Consider the following 22592-nt stretch of genomic DNA (forward strand, 5'->3'; position numbering starts at 1 on the left):
AAAAATTTGGCATTAGGATTTTTGATTATATTGATTAATTTTTTTTATCTTTTTTTAATACATTTTGATACTATCACTCTTCTACTTTCATTTGGGTTACTCAGAATTGCCCTATCTTCATTATTTTCTGTCTTATGTTATTGCAAAATAAAGGTCTCTGGGATAAACAAATAGAATAACTCTTAAACTAATTAATGGATCGGTCTCAAATTTTAAAGGTTTGTTAAGTAGCCCAATATCCAACTTTGGATGAAACACTAAAGTTCTAAGGTAGTTTTTGTAAAAGTTATTAATAAATAACGATTTTCGCTTATTTTGCAGTTATTTTGCAGATTTTGCTCGTAGTAACAGATTAACTTTTGAACTTTAAAAAATCGGCATTTTGAAGGTTTTTCAATGTTCTAAAATATTGAATTTTGTAATTTTATGTCAGCTATTGAATGGGGTGCAAAAAATCGCGGTTTTTATACTAAATTGTTAATAATTAAAAAACGGATGCGAACTCCAGGCATTACACAGGTAGGATTTCTTCCTATAGGTCTACAATAACTAAAAAAGTAGTCAGCTACCTGGATCTTTGAGTGTCCCGAGAAAATCCTTATTACCCTGGACTAATTCTTCTATAGCAACTTTCAGCCACTTCCCTTTTGTTGTGAAGAAATTAAATAATAATGGTCTCCCTTTTATACCGCTGACGCGGCTTTGGGATTATAGCAGGGTAGTCTGGTATCTCTTGGGCCTACGGTATACAATGAAGGTAACAGGGCCAGTGCTACGCTTCAACCGCCTATTATTACCCCTGGTTTTGATACCAAGCATCTGTTGATCCTTCGTTTAATGGAAGTTATAGGAAGCACATACTAGTAAAAGAGTGTCGGGCGCTGCACAGTTCTAGATATGTAATGTCAAATCCTATTTCTTTTTAATAATTTGACAAACAATTTGATCGCCAACTATAAATTGTTATTCTATTATCCTAATTATAAATCTATTTAGTTTTCCCTGGAATGGTATCACCAGCCAACACCAAATTGGGGTTAAGGATGACTACTTTACATGAAGAACCAACCAAAGCATTACCAAGGAAGCATTCCTTTGATCTACTAATGGATGATCCAATCGAAGAACAGAGCGAAGAAGGATTAAACGGAAAATCGGAAATCCACGTAAGTATACCACTGTGCACATCTTCTTCAAGTGCTATCTCCACGATGGAGGCCGGAAATCACCGTAGCTATTTCGACTTTAGAGTCGGCTGCTCTGAAAAGTTCATTTGATGTTCATCCATACCATTCTCTCAGGTTGCGCAGTCATGATATTCTACGTATTCCTATGTTTCTCTTTTCTTGGATCTTTCCTTGCATAATCACTTGGAGCAAATTGTATCTTTCTCCACGTGTAATATGTCCGAGATACTCCGATTTTCTTGTTTTCTTCATTCTTCTCAGATCCTACTTGTTTATGACGTGTTCTGTTCACGATATTTTCAGAATCTTCTATACACTCACAACTCGAATAATTCCAGTTTTTTCATTGATGTCGTCTTCAAGGTCCAAGCTTCCATTCCATAAAACTGAAGCGAGAAAACGTCCAACTTAACCCATTAACGCCTACGGGTACTATATGGAGCCAACAAATTGCGTGCGCATCTTAGTCTATTTACCATATTATTAGGTGAAATTTCGCAGAGAGATTTGGCCTATTTGTAGGTCAAGATTACCTCTTCTTGAATGAACAACGCAAATTTAGTTTTATTCCTATTTTCCAGTGTAATAAATTTTTAAATTTATGGTTGGTTTTTTTTTGTACCAAAATATGGACATTTATCTCGTGTAAGTGTTTCATTTATTACTTTTTGTACTAGGATCCTCGTTTTTGTTTTCAACTTTTGTTTATACTGACTTGATGTAATTCTCTTTACTAAGCGTTGCAGTTCTTCTAGACTCTATCTAGATTGTCTACAAAAATTGCGGTGTCGTCTGTGAATCTTATGTTGTTTAAGATTTTTCCGTTTATTGATATATCCTGCTTTTCCTCTGATATTGCTTCCTTAAAAATGCCTCGCTGTACATATTGAATAACAATGGGGACAGCACGCAACCCTGTCTAACACTTCTTTTGATTTCTATAATTTCTGTTTCGACATTTTTGATTCTAACCTTTGCTTTTTGATTCCAGTACAGATTGACAGTAACCCGTATATCTCGTCTGTCCACGTTCTTTTCTATTAACAGTTCTATGAGTTTCTGATGTCGTACTCTATCAACAACCTTTTGATAATATATAAAGCAGACAGAGATCCTGGTTCATATCTAGTTGTCTTTGCGCGAGAACGTTAAAAGCGAACAGAGCCTCTCTCGTTCGTAGTCCTCCTCTGAATCCAAACTGGGTGTTATCTATATCTTCTATTTTTTTGTATGATTTTCCATATATTATGTTGAGTAATGTGTGGCTTATTAAGGAAATTGTTTTGTACTGGGAGCATTCTGTCGCAAGTACTGACTTTGGTAGTGTTACAAACGTGGACAGCAACCAATTGAACAGATCTAAAAGTATATGCAGTGTTTCTTCGTTAATGCATTCTTTGAGTTTTCGATATTCTCATGAATTTTGTCTTCTTGACATTCGTTGTAGACCGTATTCTTTTCCATTCTATTCTGGTCACCTGTATCTAAAGATCTTCAATGTTTTCGACTGAAGATATTGTCATTTGCATATGTAATGTTGTTAATGGGAACTCCATTTACCTTTATTCCCGCTGTTTCACCTTCAAGAGCTTTTTTGAGGATCTCTTCCGAGTTGGCATTAAAAGAATTAGCAACAATACTCATCCCTGTCTCACCCCGCGTATGATTTCAATTTCCTCTGGCAGCTGTTCGTTAACACGTAGTTTTGCTCGCGGCTTATAGTATAAATTCGATATGATCCTGAGGTCATTGAAGTGTATTTCATTGGGGTATTCCCATTTCGGCTCACTATAATCCTTTAGTCCTTTATAATACCTCAGGTACATTTAAAAAACCCCCCAGGGCGGCTCGAAAGTTAACAGGTAGGTATTAGTACCCTTTTAGTACCTTTTTTAGTATTACTAGGTATAATAATAATTTTATCTTGGAATTATAGGTTAGGGAACATTTCTTATTAACATAGAAAAACATCCACCCTCAAGACCCCTTTCTTCAATATTTTACAGAAATTTTGGGTTCTTTGCTAATTTAAGAAACAGTTTTTCTTGGTTGGAAATGTTGACCGTGGAATCGATTTCGCTAATGATACATAGGATAAAGCTTGGTTAGATTTTTGAGACATATTGACTGTTTGGGTATCTGCTACGCCACTGCTTTCATCAAAAAAATTGAAAAAAATACGAATCGAATTACAACTAGTATAAACAATAATCATAATCATGATCTAGAATCAGAAAACCTATTAGAAAGACTTTCTATTAGTATTAAAAATTATTTGATATTAGTTTTTATTTTTATTGGGCTATGTATAATTATATATCTATTTAATAAAGTTATTCTATAGATGTATTTTTTTCCATTGAGATGTAAAATTATTTGATAGTAACAATTAATATCCAATGAGCCGAGCTGGTATATTTTATATTGGGCAGTTTTAATCTTTGAGCCGACTTGGAAAATTTTTAAAAAACCTACTTGTTTCTTGAGCCGAGATAGGCACTGCCCATTTTATTTAATTTCACGACATTTAATTGAAGCGCTTATTGTATAAAGGGTATAAGTCCACAATACTTAGTTTTGAGAAAAACGAAAAAAACTATTTAGTTTAGAAACTTGATGACCTATCAAATTTTGTCCTACAGATGAAATGTAGAAGGAGACTAGTAAAGTGACATGTGATACAGCAAACTGGGCTTTGAAAATTATTAAGGCCAAAAAGTACTTTTTTAAAGGCTGGGACTTGTTTCCTTTATACAATCAATGAATAAAAGACGAAACATTGCTGTTTCTCTACAGTTAAATTATTAATTTATTTATAAAAAAAGGTTTATTATTACAAACAAGACCTAAAATACACCCTAACTAACGTAAGCTAACCGAAGTAATAAAGTAAACGACTCTGTAAACAAAATGACACAAACGATGGTCGCGTCACAAGAATTATTGTATAAAGCTAATCAGTCCCGGACTAGTTCCCTTTATACGCTCAACAAAAATTTTATTCTGCGATATTTCGCGTATGGTGAGAGATACAAATTTCCTTTATAGACTCATCGATCCGTCGAAGTTGGTTTAACAAAATGTATATCTCACTTTAATTTCGTACGGAAGTTGACTTATTCCCTTTATACAATAAGCGATTCAATTGTTCATGTCATGCTGTGCACGTAGTTTCTTATACTTATTTTTAACGATCATTTCAGTATGTTCAAAGGAAGAAAACTTACGCCAAGAAATATCTGCCAATGTCACGTACTTTAGATTCTTTGACGGAATTTGCACCAAAACCCAACACTCCATCTTCGAGTTCCAGTGGATATGGATCACAAGCTGTTTCAACGACAAATCTTTCTTGTGATGATTCCCTGTCGATGAAAAGTATGAGCGTTGATGAAACTCCGGATTTTGATGGTAAAATGAACAACGATCTAGAACCAGTATCAGAAGTAACGGATATTTCTAAAGAAGTGGAGGTAAATACTTCTTTAGTCGAGGTTTTAGTCGAGGCAATAAAGAACTGAACCTCCGAAAAAAAAAGACGGATCTTAATAATTCTTTTTGCATTCGATTCGTGAATGCGCCAGGAAACTTTGTGACTCATAGCCATGAGATAATATTGAAAAACTGCATTTGTGCATACAAAAAATCCATTCTTAAAGTCATCTCAGAAAATAAAAAAATATTCAGAACTCGTCAATTATCGGCGGAAGTGAGTTCAATTTTGTTACTCGGGGGTTTTTGGAGACGCTGAAAACGAATATGACGTTGGAAGTGGTCTCCGGAGTACCTGGTGCCCAGGGTATCTACTGCTTACCTCGTCTTCTGGAGTTTTCGGCAAATTCATTAAGAAAATAGTCAAAAATCATTACTCGGTGGTTTTTGGGGTCGCTGAAAACGAATATGACGTTGGAAGTGATCTCCGGAGTACCTGGTGCCCAGGGTACTTACTGTTTAACTCGTCTTCTGGAGTTTCAGCAAATTCATTAAAAAATTAGTTCTGAATATTTTTTATTTTCTGTTTGAGATGACTTTAAGAATGCTTTTTTTTGTATCAACACAGTTTTTCAATATTATCTCATGGCTATGAGTCACAAAGTTTCTTGGCGCATTCACAAATCGAATGCAAAAAGAATTGTTAAGATCTGTCTTGTCTATTTACCAATTTTCCATTTACATAGATAATATTTTTATTGCAGAGACTATCCATTGAAGAAGAACAACACTCCACTAACAACGACGAAAGCTCAGACGACATCGTGAATGGGGGGGACAGCGACTCAAACCCAAATCAAACTGGAAGTGACCTTAACGAATCAAATTCCGTTGTAAAAACGAATTTATCCCCAGGGAGAGTTGTGAGAAGGAAAAAACAAAGCACCAGAAGCCAGTCCCACAGAGCATCATTTCCACAAGCTCGATCAGTTATGTCGGAAAGTAAATCAGCTCATAACTTAGGAAGTAAAAACAACTTGGTGTTGTCTGAAGAGGATAGTATGGATAGTTCTACCGATCGACTAGAAGGTAAGATAGACTGGTTGATAATGTGCTTATTTCCAAAGAATGTAGTTTGTACTTTGTTTTTACTCCAGGGAAATTAGGCAAAAATGTACCATGTTCGGGACACTTGACCAGCAAGGTTGCAAATGGGATTTTTGGGTACTATATACCGAATACATTATAAATACAAAAATGCCCGTCACAGTTCGGACGAGAATTTTAGTTATTAACAAAAAGGGTCAAAAACGACAGTTTTTTCCTTTAAATCGCTACGGGTAAAAATAATGTAATTAAATATCTTAAAATGTTGAATACGTTAAAATGTTGAACCTTATTTAGAGCATTCATCTTTTAGAAGATGAGCAAAGGTTTAAAATGGCAGTTTTTGAATTTTGGTCCGGTCATTTGTTGCTTCGGAAATTGCAAAATAAGACTAACATTTCGAAAATAAAAAATTTGCTATAAAATTGGCGAAAATTAACTTACGACTTTGATATTGCATGAAAAGTTAAGTCAAACAGTCCATACAATGCACAAAAAGTAAAGTCATTTTTGGCTTATAAATAATTTGAATATAATATTAACTCTAGAGCAAATCGACTTTATTATTTGTAAAACTGATATTTTTACACAAATCACAAAAAAAAATTCGCCTAGGTCAATTAAGGTCAAAGTTAAGAACATTTTTTATTTAATTTACAGCTATTTTGTTTATAACAATTAAGCAACCGAACTAGCGTCATTTTGAAGTTCAAGGTATATAGTTTATGTGTAAAAGTTTGAGTAAACTTTGAACTTCAACAGAGTTGTTAATAACGCTTTAAAAATGACGTCTTAGCGAAATCGGCTCGAGGTCGGTTGAGGGGAGTGATTAAAATCCGTGCAATCAAAAAATGAATTTGATTCTTCAAACATATGCTGCGATTAATATTTCCGAAGCTTATTGATGGTTTTCTATCATTATTTTTTTTAATTTGTATGTACTCGTAGTCTTGTAGAGTACGTTATATACACATATCACCATTTAACATTACAAAATGTAAGGGGGTAACCCCTTATCACTCAGGGATATGAAAAATAGATTCCGACCGATTCTCAGACCTACCGAATATACATGGGTGTCCCCGAAAATAGTGCGTTTCTTTAAGGTATGCATATAATACACAATGTAGAACAAAAAAGTCCTATAACATTTTTTTCTAAAGTTTACGGTTTCCAAAAAAAATTACATTGTTCGCCATACAAGCGAACTTTTATTTTCATAAAATTCATGCCCATTAACTAATTTGGCATCACTGTACAAGAACTGTTTGTGATTTAGTTTATTGACACCACAAATGTAGGTCAGATAGGTACACCTGCAAAATAATTGTAACACCCCATGATTGAAAATTCAACAAAACAAGAATTTGTTTGTTTGTTTAGGATGAAGACAGGGTTTAATGTAAATACTTATGGCTAAAAATTTTTTGAATTGTGATTGTCTATGTTTAGATTTTTGTATACATAGTTGTCAGATTTCAATTTGCATATCAAAATGTATTTTGGTTTTTTAGCCAAACGGTTGCATTTATAAAAAATATTATAAGACTTTTTTGCTCTACATGGTGCCTTCCACCTATACTTTTAAGGAACGCACTATTTTCGGGGACACCCTGTATATATATTTCATAAAAATCGGTCAAGCCGTCTGGAGTATGCCAACTAACACTGTAACAGAAGAATTTTATAGATGTAAATATATAGATGGCTATTAAAAAATAGAGGTTGGTGATAGAAGGGTGAAAATTAACGGTTGCATGTATTTTTTAATGCTGCATCATATAAAATTAAGATGGACTATTTTGTCCAAAAAAATTAAAAAATTGTAAGGGGGCAACCCAGTAAGGGGTATGAAAAATAGATTACAACCCATTCACAGACCTACAGGATATACGTGTAAAATTTCATAAAATTGTGTCAAGCCGTTTCGGAGGAGTATGGTAACTAACACTGTTACAGGAGAATTTTATGTATATAGAAGTAATTGTAAATTAAATAAAAAAGTGGCTAACTTTGACCGTAATTAACCTAGGCGAAAAGTTTTATTCTTGAAAGTTCGTGTAAAAATAAAGCTTTTCAAATCCCAAAGTAGATTTAGTCCACAGTCAATATTAACGAAGTTATTCAATTTATTTATAAACCAAAAATGACTCTACTTTAGTATACTGTTTTCGGAATGGTAAAAATGAATTATTGATTTTTTAAAAACATACTTTGAAAATATAAGTGTTTTTTTTTCATGTGGTTTCCACAAGATTGCTGTATCGTTATTATTTTGTGAGCAATAATATTGCAAAAAAAGGTCTTTGGGATAAACAAATTGAATAAAATTTAAACTAATCGGCGAATCGTCTTGAAATTTGTGCATTATAAGGACTGTTTGACTCAACTTTTCATGCAATATCAAAGTCTTAAGGTCATTTTCGCAAAAGTTATAGCAAATTTTTGATTTTCCGAAATTTTAGTCTTATTTTGCAATTTCCGAAGCAACAAATGATCGGACCAAAATTCCAAAACTGCCATTTTAAACCTTTGCTCATCTACTAAAAGATGAATACTCCAAAATAGATATTTAATTATCGTATTTTTATCCGAAGCGATTTAAACGATAGAACTGCCATTTTTGACACTTATTTGTTAATAACTAAAATTATTGTAGGAACTGTGACGGGCATTTTTTATTTATAATGCATTAGGTATATAGTACCCAAAAGACCCATTTGCAACCTGGCTGGTCAAGTTTCCAGACAAAAACCTTATTTCTCTGGACTATTTGTAGTACTTTACATTCTTTAAAATCCCTTCATTCATTCAAACTCTTTTTTAAAAATGTTCGAACTATTTGTAGATGACCATGAAAGTAGTTTCGGTTCTCGTCCTGATTTGTCAAAGTTCCATGATGTTCCCGTCCCCGATTGGGTAGTGCTAGGAGAAAGTGTTCTTATTAGACCTTACAATTCTTCTGGAGTTGTGGCATTCATGGGAGAAACCGAATTTTCGACTGGGACTTGGATAGGCGTCGAACTTGATGCTCCTAAAGGTAAAAACAAGTATTTATACACAACCAAACTTACATACGGAATCAGCATGTACGGTATGCGGCAAAATAAACAGCACTGAAATTCGTATGCCTCAAATTTGTATGTGTCAGGCGCCGAAACGTACTGAGTGGTTTCCGAACGTCGTTATAACGTATGTGAATGTCGTGATAATGTTAGGTGCTTCAGAGTGGTTCTCAGTTTTGCAGAAATTTTTTTTATATTGAAGTACTATTCTCGGTCTACGGAAAAGGTCACGAAAACGGTCCAAACTTAAAATCAACAATGGTTTCAGAAGGACGGAACAACCTGTCACATTGCCAGGGAGTCTCTTCGAATACAGCGCGATTATTTTGGGAGTTGCCACTCACCAGAACTAACGCCACCAGATGCGTACATTTGGGGAATGCTGAAGGAGTCAGACAGATTCTCCGTCTGTCATTTCGGAATTGCGGACTAGAATTAAAGATTTTACCAAGATGAAACCAAAAAACATAAAAAAGATAAACTCGGATTACATAAAAGACATAAGTAATAACTTATAGGTATTAAGTTCCATTAATTTTCCTAACTAGCGTGTTTATTGGATTGAATTTGTCTTTCTGTGGTTTCGGTTTTATGTCAGCTAATATATTTTTATGTTTGAACAATTTTTTTTCTTTAATTTTGAACCTTGTTAGGCAGGTAAACTTTCTCATTTTCCATCCCCGTAGGCCCCCGTCTGGCCACTGGCCAGAGGGTATCTTTAAAATTTGTTTTATCGGGAACGTGCGTTGTCGTGAATAATGTCTGCAAGGCTATATCATGTGTACAAGATATATAAATAATCATAAATATTTCAATATTTATTTCAGTACTGTTTATTTTACCTCATACTGCATTTAAAACCAATATTTATTTCTTTTGAAAAAACTTCGTGATTGTTTCGAAGAATAAAGGTATTTATACTCGTAGAAAAGAAAAACAAATAAAACAATCAGATAACTCAGCTCGGTACGTTATAAATTATTTGCTTTAGTTGTAAATTGAACTAAAATAAATAAACTAACTTTGGCGTTCAAAAACGAAAATATGCCTTATATGGGGATATCGGACGTACAGCTGGTTCCTAAAAAAACTGATATGACTCTTAGTAAGATTTGATCATTTTGAGCAGTGTATGATTGGTCTGACATTATATTATATTTATTATGACAGACAAATAATAAAATAAACAAACAAACAGCCTTTTTTTGAGGTTGAAGTTATCTGACAAATTTTAAAATTTGGCAGTGACGGTGACAATATGTAAATAATAAGTATTTATCCTTCAAAATATAATAAATTAAATATAATTAAACTCATATTTATTATGTCACACCTCATCAAAAGCTTTTTACAAGAACATAGTCAGCGATTTTGATATGGCTTAGAGCCAGACTACATCAAGATCGCCTATAAATCGTACTGGTAATTGCCTTGCAGCGAGACCAAAAACAAAAAGAAGAAGAAGAAGAAAGTACACTGCTCAATTTTCTACAAAATACGCTATAAGAGTCGTATCAGTTTTTTTTGGAACCAGCTGTACAAGTACACGTATTTTTCCACAAGTTCGGGCGATTTTCTCGATTTCTATCAGCTTATTGGGACGAGATTGGTCATTATTTTTGTTTTTCCATAATTTATCTTCAAACCGACTCTCTGTGTTACCTGCTGTAGTTGTTGTAGCATAATTCCTAAGTCATCTGTTAAGAGAACAATGTCATTGGCATATCGGAGGTGATTTAATATCTTTCCGTCGATGTTAATACCCTTTGATTCCCACTCTAGTCGTTTAAATGCGTACTCCGTGACTGTCATAAATAGTTTTGGCGACAAGGTATCTCCCTGTCGCATCCCTCTGCCAATTTGTATCTTCTCAGTCATGCAATGAAGATTAACAGTTGTCGCATTTTCGTATACAGGGTGTCCCCGAAAAAAGTGCGTTCCTTAAAGGTATGGATATAATACACAATGTAGAACAAAAAGTCCTATATAATACACAATGTAGAACATTTTTTCTAAAGTAACGGTTTCCAAAAAAAATTACATTGTTGTCCATATAAGCGAACTTTTATTTTCATAAAATTAACTAATCTGACATCACTGTACAAGAACTGTTTGTGACTAGGTGATTGACATCAGCATTGTAGGTCAGACAGTAGACACCTGCAAAATAGTTATACCAACCTATGTGTGAAAATCAAACAAAACAAGAATTTGTTTGTTTGTTGAGGAGGAAGACCTAAATAGTAAAGGCCCATGGGGCAACTATTTTTGAATTGCCACTGTGTCTATCTTTAGATTTTGTATACATAGTTGTCAGATTTCAATTTGCATACCAAAATATATTTTCATTTTTTGGCCAAACGGTTGAGTTTAGAAAAAAATGTTATAAGACTTTTTTGCTCTACATGGTGCCTTCTACCTATACCTTTAAGGAACGCACTATTTTCGGGGACACCCTGTATATTTCGAATAATATTCGCATACCTGTGGTCTATTAATTCTGCATTCTTTATCTCATCTTTTATGAAGGAGGATTGTAGCCGAATTCTTCGATTTATGTGGAATGTTTTCATTATGCAGACATAGATTAAAAAGTGTTTGGATTCGTGACATCAAAAGTGGACCTCCTAGTTTAATTGTCTCAATGACTACACCATCTTCTCCTAGAGCTAAATTATTTTTTATATTTTTGAGGGCATCTTGAATGTGAGACAACCTACCACAATAAAATTTTATTAGATTCAAATTGAAGCTTGTCTAAGGTAGACTAAGGGCCGGTTGTTCGAACGCTAATCAACAATGATCATTATCAAATATTTAATTACTGTCACCAACTGTCAATGTCAACTTTGTTTGGGTTGCTGAAAACATAATTGATTACAATTATGAAATTACTTAATCAATTATGTTAATAATTGTTATGTTAATTGATTAACTAATCTCATAATTATAATCAATTATGTTTTCAGCAACCCAATAAAAGTTGACATTGACAGCTTTGGTGACAGTAATTAAATATTTGATAGTGATCATTGTTAATTAGCGTTCGAACAACCGGCCCTATGTGTGGTAACATTGACTACTAAAAAAGCCTAAATAAATAAAAACAATTTAAACATTATTCATTTTACATTGAAATTTTTATGCTATTGACTTTAAAACAAATTTGTTTCAATGTAGTTTCAATTTGTTATTTCAAGACTTTCTTGTTTTCTTTAATTTTTATGTATTGGTGATTAGATTGCCTTAAAATAAATATTGTTTCATTTCGTATGTTGGTTTTTAAAAATCCGCTTAAAATAATAAGAAATATAGGATGATTCCATATAAGTTTAGTTGTGTGTATTTGACAAATTCCCACCTTATATACTTGAATATATTATGTTTCAGGTAAAAATGATGGCAGCATAAAAGGAGTACGGTATTTCACTTGTAAACCAAAATATGGTATGTTTGTAAGAGCAGACAAACTAATCCTTGACAGACGAGGTCGAGCTATGAGGCTTGATAAGGCTGAAGCTCTTGCCAACAGTAATAAATGTTCTCTCAGCAAAGGTAAATTTACTATTTGACATTTTTACATTTTATTCACTTTCGGAAATTTAAAATTTGACAAATCTTAAGTTTGACGAATCGATTGGTTGCATGGTATCTAATAGTAAGCATAAATTGTCAATTCGACTCGTCCAACGAAGACTGTACTAACTCAATATTTGGCGTTTTTGAGTTACACCCCTGAAAAATTAGATAACTGTGATGCCTTTCAACGAACAAAGTTCTAAGTTAATTTGTTCACGTTTAGGCAACCAATTTTGCACTTAGATATTGTACTAACTTATATATCTTTACATTATCTAACGAAAACTATGCTATCTCAAAGTTAGTATAGTCTTCCTCGGCATTCCGAAGGAAGCATCGTTGTCTCGTGAGTTAGTATAGTTTTCGCATTTTAAGGTTAAGTAAAGTACGCCTACATGAACAACATTGTTTACGTTATAAAAGTTGTACAGCGTATAAATTTCTATTAAAAATAATACATGTGAATAGAAGGTGTATTTTATAAGTATAAATAAGTATCCAGGATGTACTATCCAGGATTTTCCCGATTTTTTCCAGCGAATACTGTACTAACTCATTCAAAAACCATATAAAGAAAAAAAAATGACATGTTCAAAAGCACAAGTGGAACAATACGGTAAACAAAATGGATAAATATAAAAACAATTTAGTAAATAAAAACCCCTGATTTTTTGCATTAATCAAAACTTTATCTTGCTTTATTCGAAAACTTAAAAAAATGACTTAGTACAGTTTTCGTTGCATGCGTCGAATTAGAGTTCTCTATTTCACGTCACAGATTGTGAGTGTTTCTTACTTTTTTTTTACAAATCTAATAATGTGTATCATTAAGGGCCGGTTGTTCGAACGCTAATCAAGAAGTTGATTATCAGTTTATTGTAATCAATTTTCTTGACGTGAATCATATCGAGACATCAAAAATACATGTAAAACACTAATCATTCATTGATTGTAGGTAAAGCAGTAATTAAAATATAGCCGCAGCTGTTAAATTATTAAAAATTGCTTATTATTATTATTATTGATTTGTAAGTAAAAACAAGAAATTAACACCAGAAAGAGTTTAATTATGGTTTATTTCAGATTAAAGCCAAAATAATAAAATAAATCAGTCAACAATGTCAACATAACCTCAAAATGTGACATCTGTCAGAAGTACGCTTAATCAAAACATTCTTCTTCTTCTACGGCACTACAGCCCAAATTGAGCCTTGGCCTCCTTTATTTTTCGCCTCCAACCTTGCCTGTCTGTGGCTGTTCTTCTCCATACACGGACTCCTAAAAGGGCTTGTGCGTCGCTGTTTACTGTGTCTTCCCAGCGATTTAGTGGCTTCCCAACCGGTCTCTTTCCTTGCATTCTAGCATTCAGTCCCGTTTTGGTAGCCTATCCTCTCCCATTCTTATCACATGCCCGGCCCATTGCAATCTTTGTATTCTAATGAAGTCTGACAGGGGCGTTTCCTGATAAAGTTGATAAAGCTCGTTGTTGTATCGACTTCTGAAGATTCCGTTTTACCTCACGGGTCCTAGTATTCTCCTAAGTACTTTCCTTTCGAATGTGTCGAGTTTGTTTTTGGATGTTTCTTTCAGGACCCAGGCTTCACTGCCATAGCATGTTATTGGTCGAATTAAGGTTTTATAGATTCTCGTCTTTGTATTTCGGTGGACACTTTTAGACCGAAATATTCCGTATTTCTCCATCTTCTGATCCGTCGGCATATATTTCTACTCCCAAGTATGTAAACTTTTCAACCGTTTCAATGTCATCTTCATGTATAATGTTTTCTCGCACTATATTTCTTCTCGTCTGAGTCATTATTTTTGTTTTTTCTGTGTTAATTTCCAGACCTTGCATTTTTGTTTGTGTTTTAACTCTGCATATGTTTCCTGTGCTCCTGTTGATGTTCTACTCATAATATTAATATCATCAGCATAAGCGGCCAGTTGAACCGTTCGGTTGGTCAGTAGATTTTCTCGTCCAGTTTGCATTTGCCTAACCGCATACTCCAGTGCCAGGTTAAACAATGTTGGGGCCAGCCCATCTCCCTGCTTTAGTCCCTGCGAAATGTTGAAAAAGTCTGTCCGGTGGTTTTGTATTCGTACACATGCCTGAGTTTCATCCATTGTGGCTTTAATGAGTCTTATTAGCTTGTGTGGTATTGCCAATTCAGCCAATATATGGTATAGTTTGTTCCTTTTGACTTAGTCGTATGCCTGTTTGAAGTCTACAAACACGTTGTGAACATCAACATCGTGTTCCCATGCTTTGCTCAAGATCTGTTTGACTGTAAATATTTGATCCAGTGTCGATCTTCCCCGTCGGAAGCCCGTCTGATACTCTCCAATAATATTTTCTGCTAGTGGTTGGAGCCGCTGGTTTATAATGTACGTGAGGACTTTATATGCTGTACATAGTAGAGAGATTCCACTTGCACTGGAGTTTGTCTCCTTTTTTATGGGCACACTATACTTTTCTTCCAGTGGTCCGGTATTTTCTCTTTTTGCCATACGTCTTTGATGAGCGCGTGGATGTGACTTGCTAGGTGGTCGCCACCTACCTTATATAGTTCTGCTGGTATTTCGTCAACTTCCGGAGCTTTATTGTTTTTCTGGGCCTTAATGGCTTCGAGAACTTCCTCTGTGGTGGGAGCTTCTACTCCATTCTCTTCTACGTAGATCATACCCATTTCATCTTCCATGTCTACTTGAGTTCCAAGTAGTGTCTAAAAATAATGCTTCCAGGTTTCTGTGACTTTCTGTTGGTCACTGATTATTTGCCCACTTTCATCTTTACATAGACTTGTTTGAGGTTTATACCCACTTTTTATCTTTTTTAGGTATTCGTAAGCCCCTCTAATTTCGTTGTTTTTGAAATTTTCTTCCGTTTTTTCTATTTGTCCATTTTCATAGGCTCTCTTTTTATTTCTACATGTCTTGTCTGCTTTCCGTCTTGCGACTTCAAATAATGTTCGTCTTTCCCGTGTTCTTCTTGGTATGTACATTTTGTGTGCCTCATTTCTTTCCTCTATTGCTTGTCTGCACTCGTCATCAAACAATGTTGCTCTTCTCTCCTTTTTCTTGTTTCCCAGGGTGGACGCTGCTACTGTCAGTACTGCTGTTTTAATATTAGTCCATTTGCCCTCTATGGAGTGCAGTTCTAGCGTCCTTAACTCATTTGCGACTTCTTGTTCGAACTTCTCTTTACATTCCTGAATCTTCAGTTTTTTCAGGTCCAGTTTGTTTGTTCTTTGTTGTTTTTCGTTTCTTTCCCTGTTAACTCTGCATCTAAATTTAGTTTGTACTAAAAGATGGTCTGATCCACAGCATGCTCCTCGTCGTGTTTTCACATCGGAGATACTACTGGCTGCCCTTTTGTATATCAGCACATGGTCAATGTGATTGGTTGTGGTCCCATCTGGTGAAATCCATGTCATTTTGTGTATGTCTTTATGTGGGAAGCATGTGGAACTTATGTTTTTACTCGTGGCAAAAGTTATCAAAAACTCCCCATTCTCGCTTGTTTCATTGTGCAGAGAGTGTTTTCCTATTATGCCATAGAACTGCGGTTCCTTGCCTATTTTAGCATTCATATCACCCATTATAATCTTGATGTCATTTTTTGGCGCATTATCATATACTATCTCCAGCTGTTGGTAAAAGCTTTCCTTTGTATGTTGCTCTTGATCTTATGTTGGACAGTGAATGTTTATCATTGTTAGGATGAAGAAGTGGGTGCAAATTCTCAACTTGCAAATCCTTTCACTGACTGCCTGGAAGTCGATGATTTTTGACTTAAAATCATTATCCACTACAAATGCGACTCCACATTCTTTGCTTCCTTGTTCCTTCCCACCATATAGAATTGTGTGCGTTTTAGTGTCCCTGACACCTTTCCCCAGCCATCTTGTCTCCTGAAGAGCAGTAACCATGAGCTTATATCTTTTTAGTTCTTGCAGAAGTGCAGTTTGAGCTCCTGGTCTATTTAGCGTCCTCACATTTCAGTTTCCAAATGCATAGTCCATGTTTCGTAGCTTGAGTCGTTTCCGAAAGTTCCGTCCTGTATTCCGAGGCAAATGTTCAGGTTTCGTAACAGTGTGTTTTTTCCGGGAGTGGGTTGTCAGCCCACTGCCCAACCTTCCTCCTTCATCCGGGCTTAGGACCGGCAATGGTGACTCCTGAGCTACTCGATCCACCCATTTGTCACCACAGGGGCGTTGCTTAATCAAATATAATTGTAATTAAATATTTGATAATGATCAGTGGATTCCATTTTTGATTAGCGTTCGAACAACTGGCCCTTAGAATTAACTATTCTAAGGTGGTTTAATAATATTGTGTTTAAATGTCAGTGGTATAGTACGCTGGGTTTTGGATCGCTTTGAATTTTACGATGTGGAAGTGGTGGGTGATCTTCGGTCGTTGAAGAATTGTTTAACAATGACCAGAAGGCGAGTCAAGCATTGCAAGAACTAGTTGACAATGGCTAGAGGGTAGGCGAAGAAGTGCAAGATGCTGTCAACAATGACCAGAAGGTTGAAGAGATGGTAGCTGTAGAACCCATGGGTTATCTCTTCATCTCTTCTTTTATACATAATTATTCAGGGGGTCCTTGTCATCATTAACATTGTACTCATTGCCGACATCTTGTACTTCTTCATGGTCACCGAGGGAAACCCACAATCTCCACATCAGACAAATCGACGACATCTACAAGTCAGACAAGTCGACGTATACTACTCACATGTCACATTTTTTAAAGTTATACTGGATTTGAAAGATCCGCGGATTTTGGGGGTGGAGGATCATGGATCTTGAGGGTGATTTAATTACTTTTCTCTGATGCAAGGTGACTTAGTCATACCACCCCTAGGATAAGTGGGTTTTTAATATTTTTTTGGATGAGCCTACAATTTTTTTGACGGCTCTTGGTTTTTCTTTTTTTAGAATTATTGAATCGACATTTATTTTCGTCTGGGGGGGGGGGGTTATGACTCCCCCCGTGACACCCCCTTGGATCCGCCACTGGATCCACGCAGTTGAAATGAGTAATTAGAAGACAGGAGGAAAGATTGAGCAGTAGGCGATCTAGACATCAAGAATAAGTAAAAGTAATAGACAAAGGTGACAAAAACAATGCTTGCCAAATACATCACAAGAGGAGAAAGCTACAGCGTGAAAATGGAAAGATGTTAGCGTGGCATATCTTCGGGAATTAGACAATTGAGATGCTCAAATCCCCAGAGCCTCATGTATTACCCAATACGATGCACTGGATTATCGTTTGTCGCACCTTTACACCCCATATTAAATAATCAGAAGTAGTACTATGATATCAGAGTATGTGACGTAATGACCTTGAAATATTAGTTCACGCCTAACGTTTTCCCATTCTAGGCCAGCGTCCTATTTATAGAACACTGAAAATTAAATTTTTTTCAGCTTTTAATATTATTTTAATTTTTTTGTCGTTTACTGGTTTATTCTTGTTGAGTAATGTTTATTATAAACTATGTTGATGAATAACTCTCAGAAATAAAAATTGTTGAATCGTCATTATGTTTTATTTTACTGGTCTATAAATAGGGCACTCGTACTTAGCGTTATCAAAATGTGCTAGGTACATTTTTAATAAATTAAACATTTTTTAAATAATTATGTATAAATAAAATTTTTGAATTTGGAAAAAAATAATTTGAGTGTTAATAGGCTAATCTAAAATATTTTCAGATTCAAAAAGCCGATCTCGAGGGAATGGTTTAAACACAACTGGTACCAGAGCAATTTCGAAAGCTAAATAGAAGAGGAGAACATTTCGACCATCTTTTCATTAATCCACCCTATTTATTGCCATTTGCCGTGTTTAACGACACAAACTGTGCCGTCCATTTACATGGCGTAGTGTTATTTATCCTTGCCATTTCATATATACATAGCGTCTCACTGTACAGGGTCATCTATTCGATCTCATCTATTATACAGTGCTCGCGTAAAGTATAGAAACAGGAAGATATCTGTGACACCCTCTATGATATAATAACAAAATGTTGGTTATGTATATTAGATGGAACAGTGATTAAAAATTTTAAATTTTCGACGTGGTCAAATGTAGAGTTTCTGATATATACGGATAATATGCTTATTTTTAAATTGTCAGGCTTTCATCATTATTTTGGGTTTTTGATATCCTCATAAATTTAGTTTTAATATCAACGTAACGGTTGTAATAACAATATTTTTACTAATTTCAATTTACAGGATATATGCTGTATCGGCAATAAAAATCTGTAACAAACGATTTTAAAAGATACTGTTGGTCCTATTTAAAAATACGCATATTATCCCTATATCTCAGAAACTGTACCTTTGGCAATCAAAAATATAACATTTTAAAACTCTGGTCAATCTAATATACATAACCAACATTTTGTTACTATATCATACGGGGTGTCACAGATATTTTTGTTTCCATAGTTTGCGCGCACTGTATATACATTGAACAATCATCTACATCTGAGAAACATAATGATGTATGTAATGAAGAGAAGTTTTGAAATAGATGACTGTAGTACGCGTATTTGGTTGCACTTTTAAAAACAGCGAGCACTTGGCTTGGTATTGTCATTTTATAGCAATTTCTACACACAAATGCCTTCATGTATTGAAATTTACAGCGAGACACTATATTTTTTGAAAAAAAGATATAATTTTATACCCAATCTCTCGTTGTAATTTGTAGTCATGAATAATGTTTTTTGTTTTATATATATTCAGGCTCTGTTGCACATCAGGAGTATATTAAGTTCAGCCAAATATCTACCTCCTGTATAATCCATTACCTGAAATCAATCTTCAGGTCAGAGATTGTCTGATACCTTATAATTTTTCCTCAATAATATAAAGGAAACTGCACAAAATAGTAGTGCTGTGATTGAAATGCAAGAAATGCTACCACAGATACTGAATAGACTTGTTCATATTGATGTGCTAATGATTATATATATACAAAGTATTTTTTATAAAACAATTAATTTATGACACGATATTTTGTGGTAGCAGCATTTTTGTATTAGACGTGAGCCTCCCAAGAATATTACTTTATCCCTACTTATCATACACACTCTTATAATCATTAAAATTATATATAATATTCCTTGCCTGATGATTGAAAAGTTCCAACGCGTTCTGCTCGTTATTTTTCGGAAATAACGCAGCCAGAGCGACGCTAAACCAGGTCTTGCGCACTAAATATGTTGTCTAGTTTCCTCGATGCAACATTATTTTATAATTTAAGCATTTCTTTCTGTGATATAATTAGTGTACACAGAGCAGTTTGGTTCTAACATATGTGAATTAATAAACATTTTTTGCGTGCTGTAAACTTGAACAGATTTAAAATAGGAATATGTATCTGTAATAGGCAACCTGTAGCTTACGAGTATTTAACTTCTGTGTGTATTTAGAAAAATGAAATTAGATTCTAAGATAAAGCGTAGATTCAATAGCGGTAAACATTTGTTTAGACCATTTCTAATTTTACGAAATAAACTGCAGTGAACGCCTCGGTTTAAATTTGGTGACTGTTCAAGTTATAAGATTATAGGCCTGCCGCAAGTTGACTTGCAGCTTCGTGAAGTGACGCAGGCTGAAGCACGGTGAAATTCTGTGAAACACAGAAATGATACTAATAGACGGAGATGCAGCGCTGAAAAATCTCTTTGAATTTACTAAAGCTAAATTTTTCACAGTTGATTACTGTGATTGTATAGAGAAACATACTGCGGTCGGTCAAGCGAAACGTAGAACAGGGCTTACTGAGAGGGTATCAAAGTTGCTTTCTTACAAAGGTAATTAAATCCATTTACTAAGGCTGAAAATCAGTACACACATTCTAAATTCAATATAAATAAAAGTTATTATAGTCGGTCAGCTGTATGACGTGACAGAGCGGGTCGGTCGGCCCCAATGAATGAATGAATTCACTATATTTTGACCCCCTTGTAAACTGCTTTATTTACAGAATTAGAAAAAAATGTAAAATACAAAAGTTATTCGATTTTTTAATTATGATTTTTTGACATATTATATCGTACTAGTGACGTCATCCAGGGTGTCCAAAAATTTTTTTTGAATTATTAATTAAACAATTAATTTAATATAATTTTTTTGGACACCCTGTATAATTAATCATGTTAATGTTTATATTACTGAATAGGGAATTGAATGACCTTTCAAATGAGCTAGCACTCGACCCTATTCCCATTTAAAAAAATAGTCGATTACGTCATCACGCCAAAATGGATGACGTCACTAGTACGATATATATGTCAAAAAATCACAATTTAAAAATCGAATAACTTTTGGATTTTACATTTTTTTCTAATTCTGTAAATAAAGCTGTTTATAAGGGGGTCAAAATATAGTGAAAAACCCTGTACATTCACTGGGGCCGACCGACCGGCTCTGTCCCGTCACACAGCTGACCGACTATAATAACTTTTATTTATATTGAATTTAGAATGTGTGTACTGATTTTCAGCCTATGTGTTCAGCCTGTGTGTTTCAACTGTGTTCAGTATAAATGAATTTAATTACCTTCGTAGGAAAGCAACTTTGATACCCTCTCAGTAACCCCTGTATTACTTTTCGCTTTAGTAAATTCAAAGAGATTTTTCAGCGCGCCTCTTGGACTATAACACTGCAAGTTCCCTCGCAGAGTGACGTGACGCAGTTTTGACCGTCTGTGATCCTGCGCTAGGCAGTTCTCATTCCACAGATTGTCACGGTGTGTGGAGGTAAGATCCACGAATTCTGCAGGAAAGAAACAAGTCACTAGCAGTTTTTTCTCACCTCACCAAGCAACGTGTTAACTTACGGCCGGCCTTATTATTCTACTGCATTTGATATCCGAATAATTTTATCCTTTGACGAAATCTTTAAAACAAAACACTCTTCATATTTTATGGGTACAATACAGTTACGGCTTACAGTAAGGTGTGCGCTTTGCTAATTTAAACTAACGAATTGATCATTATTATTATACCTAACCTAATATTGTCCCATGTTTTCTTAGACCTTTCTATCCTCTTAAGATTCAGAAGCTTAATACGAGACTTGTTCAATTGGAGCACATCTTTGTTCCAGAAAAACTTTATTGGCAAATATATTTACAAATAGTTACCGCTACAATTCAGGATATATCCCATTAAGTTAATACGGCAACAGGTGTATGTTTTCAAAAACTGATAGTGTGTAAAGTATTTATTAAAATCAGCTAACTACTTTCGGCATAGCAATGCCATCATCAGAGCTTCGTCGTATAGGTATAAAAACCTCATAGAAGAGTAATTGTTGACAAACAACATATTAAATTTAAAATTGATACAGGGCTAGGCATCTGATCTTGGGTAAAAACCCCTTAAAATATTAATTATTTAAATTAAAATATTAATTAATTCATATTTTATTAAAATATTAATTAATAAATAATCTAATAATTAAAAATCTAATATTTTTAAGGGTTATTAGCTAAGATCAGAGGGCTAGTTCTGTATCAATTTTAAATTTAATATGTTGTTTGTCAACAATTACTCTTCTATGACGTTTTTATACGTATAAGACGAAGCTCTGATGATGGTAGTCTCTATGCCGAAAGTACTTAGGTGATTTTAATAAATACTTTACACACTATCAGTTTTTGAAAACATACACATGTTGCCGTTTTGACTTATATAGAAGTGTGTACAAGTCATACACTCTTTTTCTTTTTTTCTTTTATTATTTATATATTCCATTGTTTCACTAACCGATTTATACCTTGCATAAAGAATTCGTGTGGCTGTTTTTTGAAGAATTCTTTTACGGCATTTTGTACTTCTTCATCCAACTGAAAACGATTATCTTTTAACGCATTTTTATGAATATTTAGGAATAATTAAGGCTAAGGAATAATTAGGCTAGGAATAATTAAAACGATCGAAAACATCTACCAGAACAACACAATAAAAGTAAAAGTAGAAGATGAGCTAACTGACCGAATTGAAGCTGGCAATGGGATAAGACAGGGGGATTCCTTGAGTCCTTTATTGTTCAACCTGATCATGAATGAAATAATAAAAAAAGTAAGAACTAAAAAAGGATACCAAATGGGAGAAAAACAACTTAAAATAATGTGCTATGCAGACGATGCAATACTAATCTCTGAAAGTGAACATGATTTACAACG

General features: G+C 34.4%; 1 protein-coding gene across 4 annotated transcripts in view; it reads left to right on the plus strand.

Moving 5' to 3' along the window:
* The window catches only part of LOC114332050 (kinesin-like protein KIF13A), a 515517-nt gene extending 493851 nt beyond the window's left edge, over positions 1-21666 (plus strand). For all 4 annotated transcript variants that reach the window (XM_028281754.2, XM_028281756.2, XM_050641283.1 and 1 more), the window contains 6 exons: positions 997-1166; positions 4391-4660; positions 5384-5708; positions 8575-8766; positions 12182-12346; positions 18098-21666. In XM_028281754.2, the coding sequence (XP_028137555.2) occupies positions 997-1166; positions 4391-4660; positions 5384-5708; positions 8575-8766; positions 12182-12346; positions 18098-18168 (1193 nt within the window). In that variant the 3' untranslated portion in view covers positions 18169-21666. The remainder of the gene's footprint in view (positions 1-996; positions 1167-4390; positions 4661-5383; positions 5709-8574; positions 8767-12181; positions 12347-18097) is intronic.
* Positions 21667-22592: the final 926 nt, after the last annotated feature.

The sequence above is a fragment of the Diabrotica virgifera genome, chromosome 10 (assembly GCF_917563875.1).
Source record: "Diabrotica virgifera virgifera chromosome 10, PGI_DIABVI_V3a".
Classification (NCBI taxonomy): Eukaryota; Metazoa; Arthropoda; class Insecta; order Coleoptera; family Chrysomelidae; genus Diabrotica; species Diabrotica virgifera.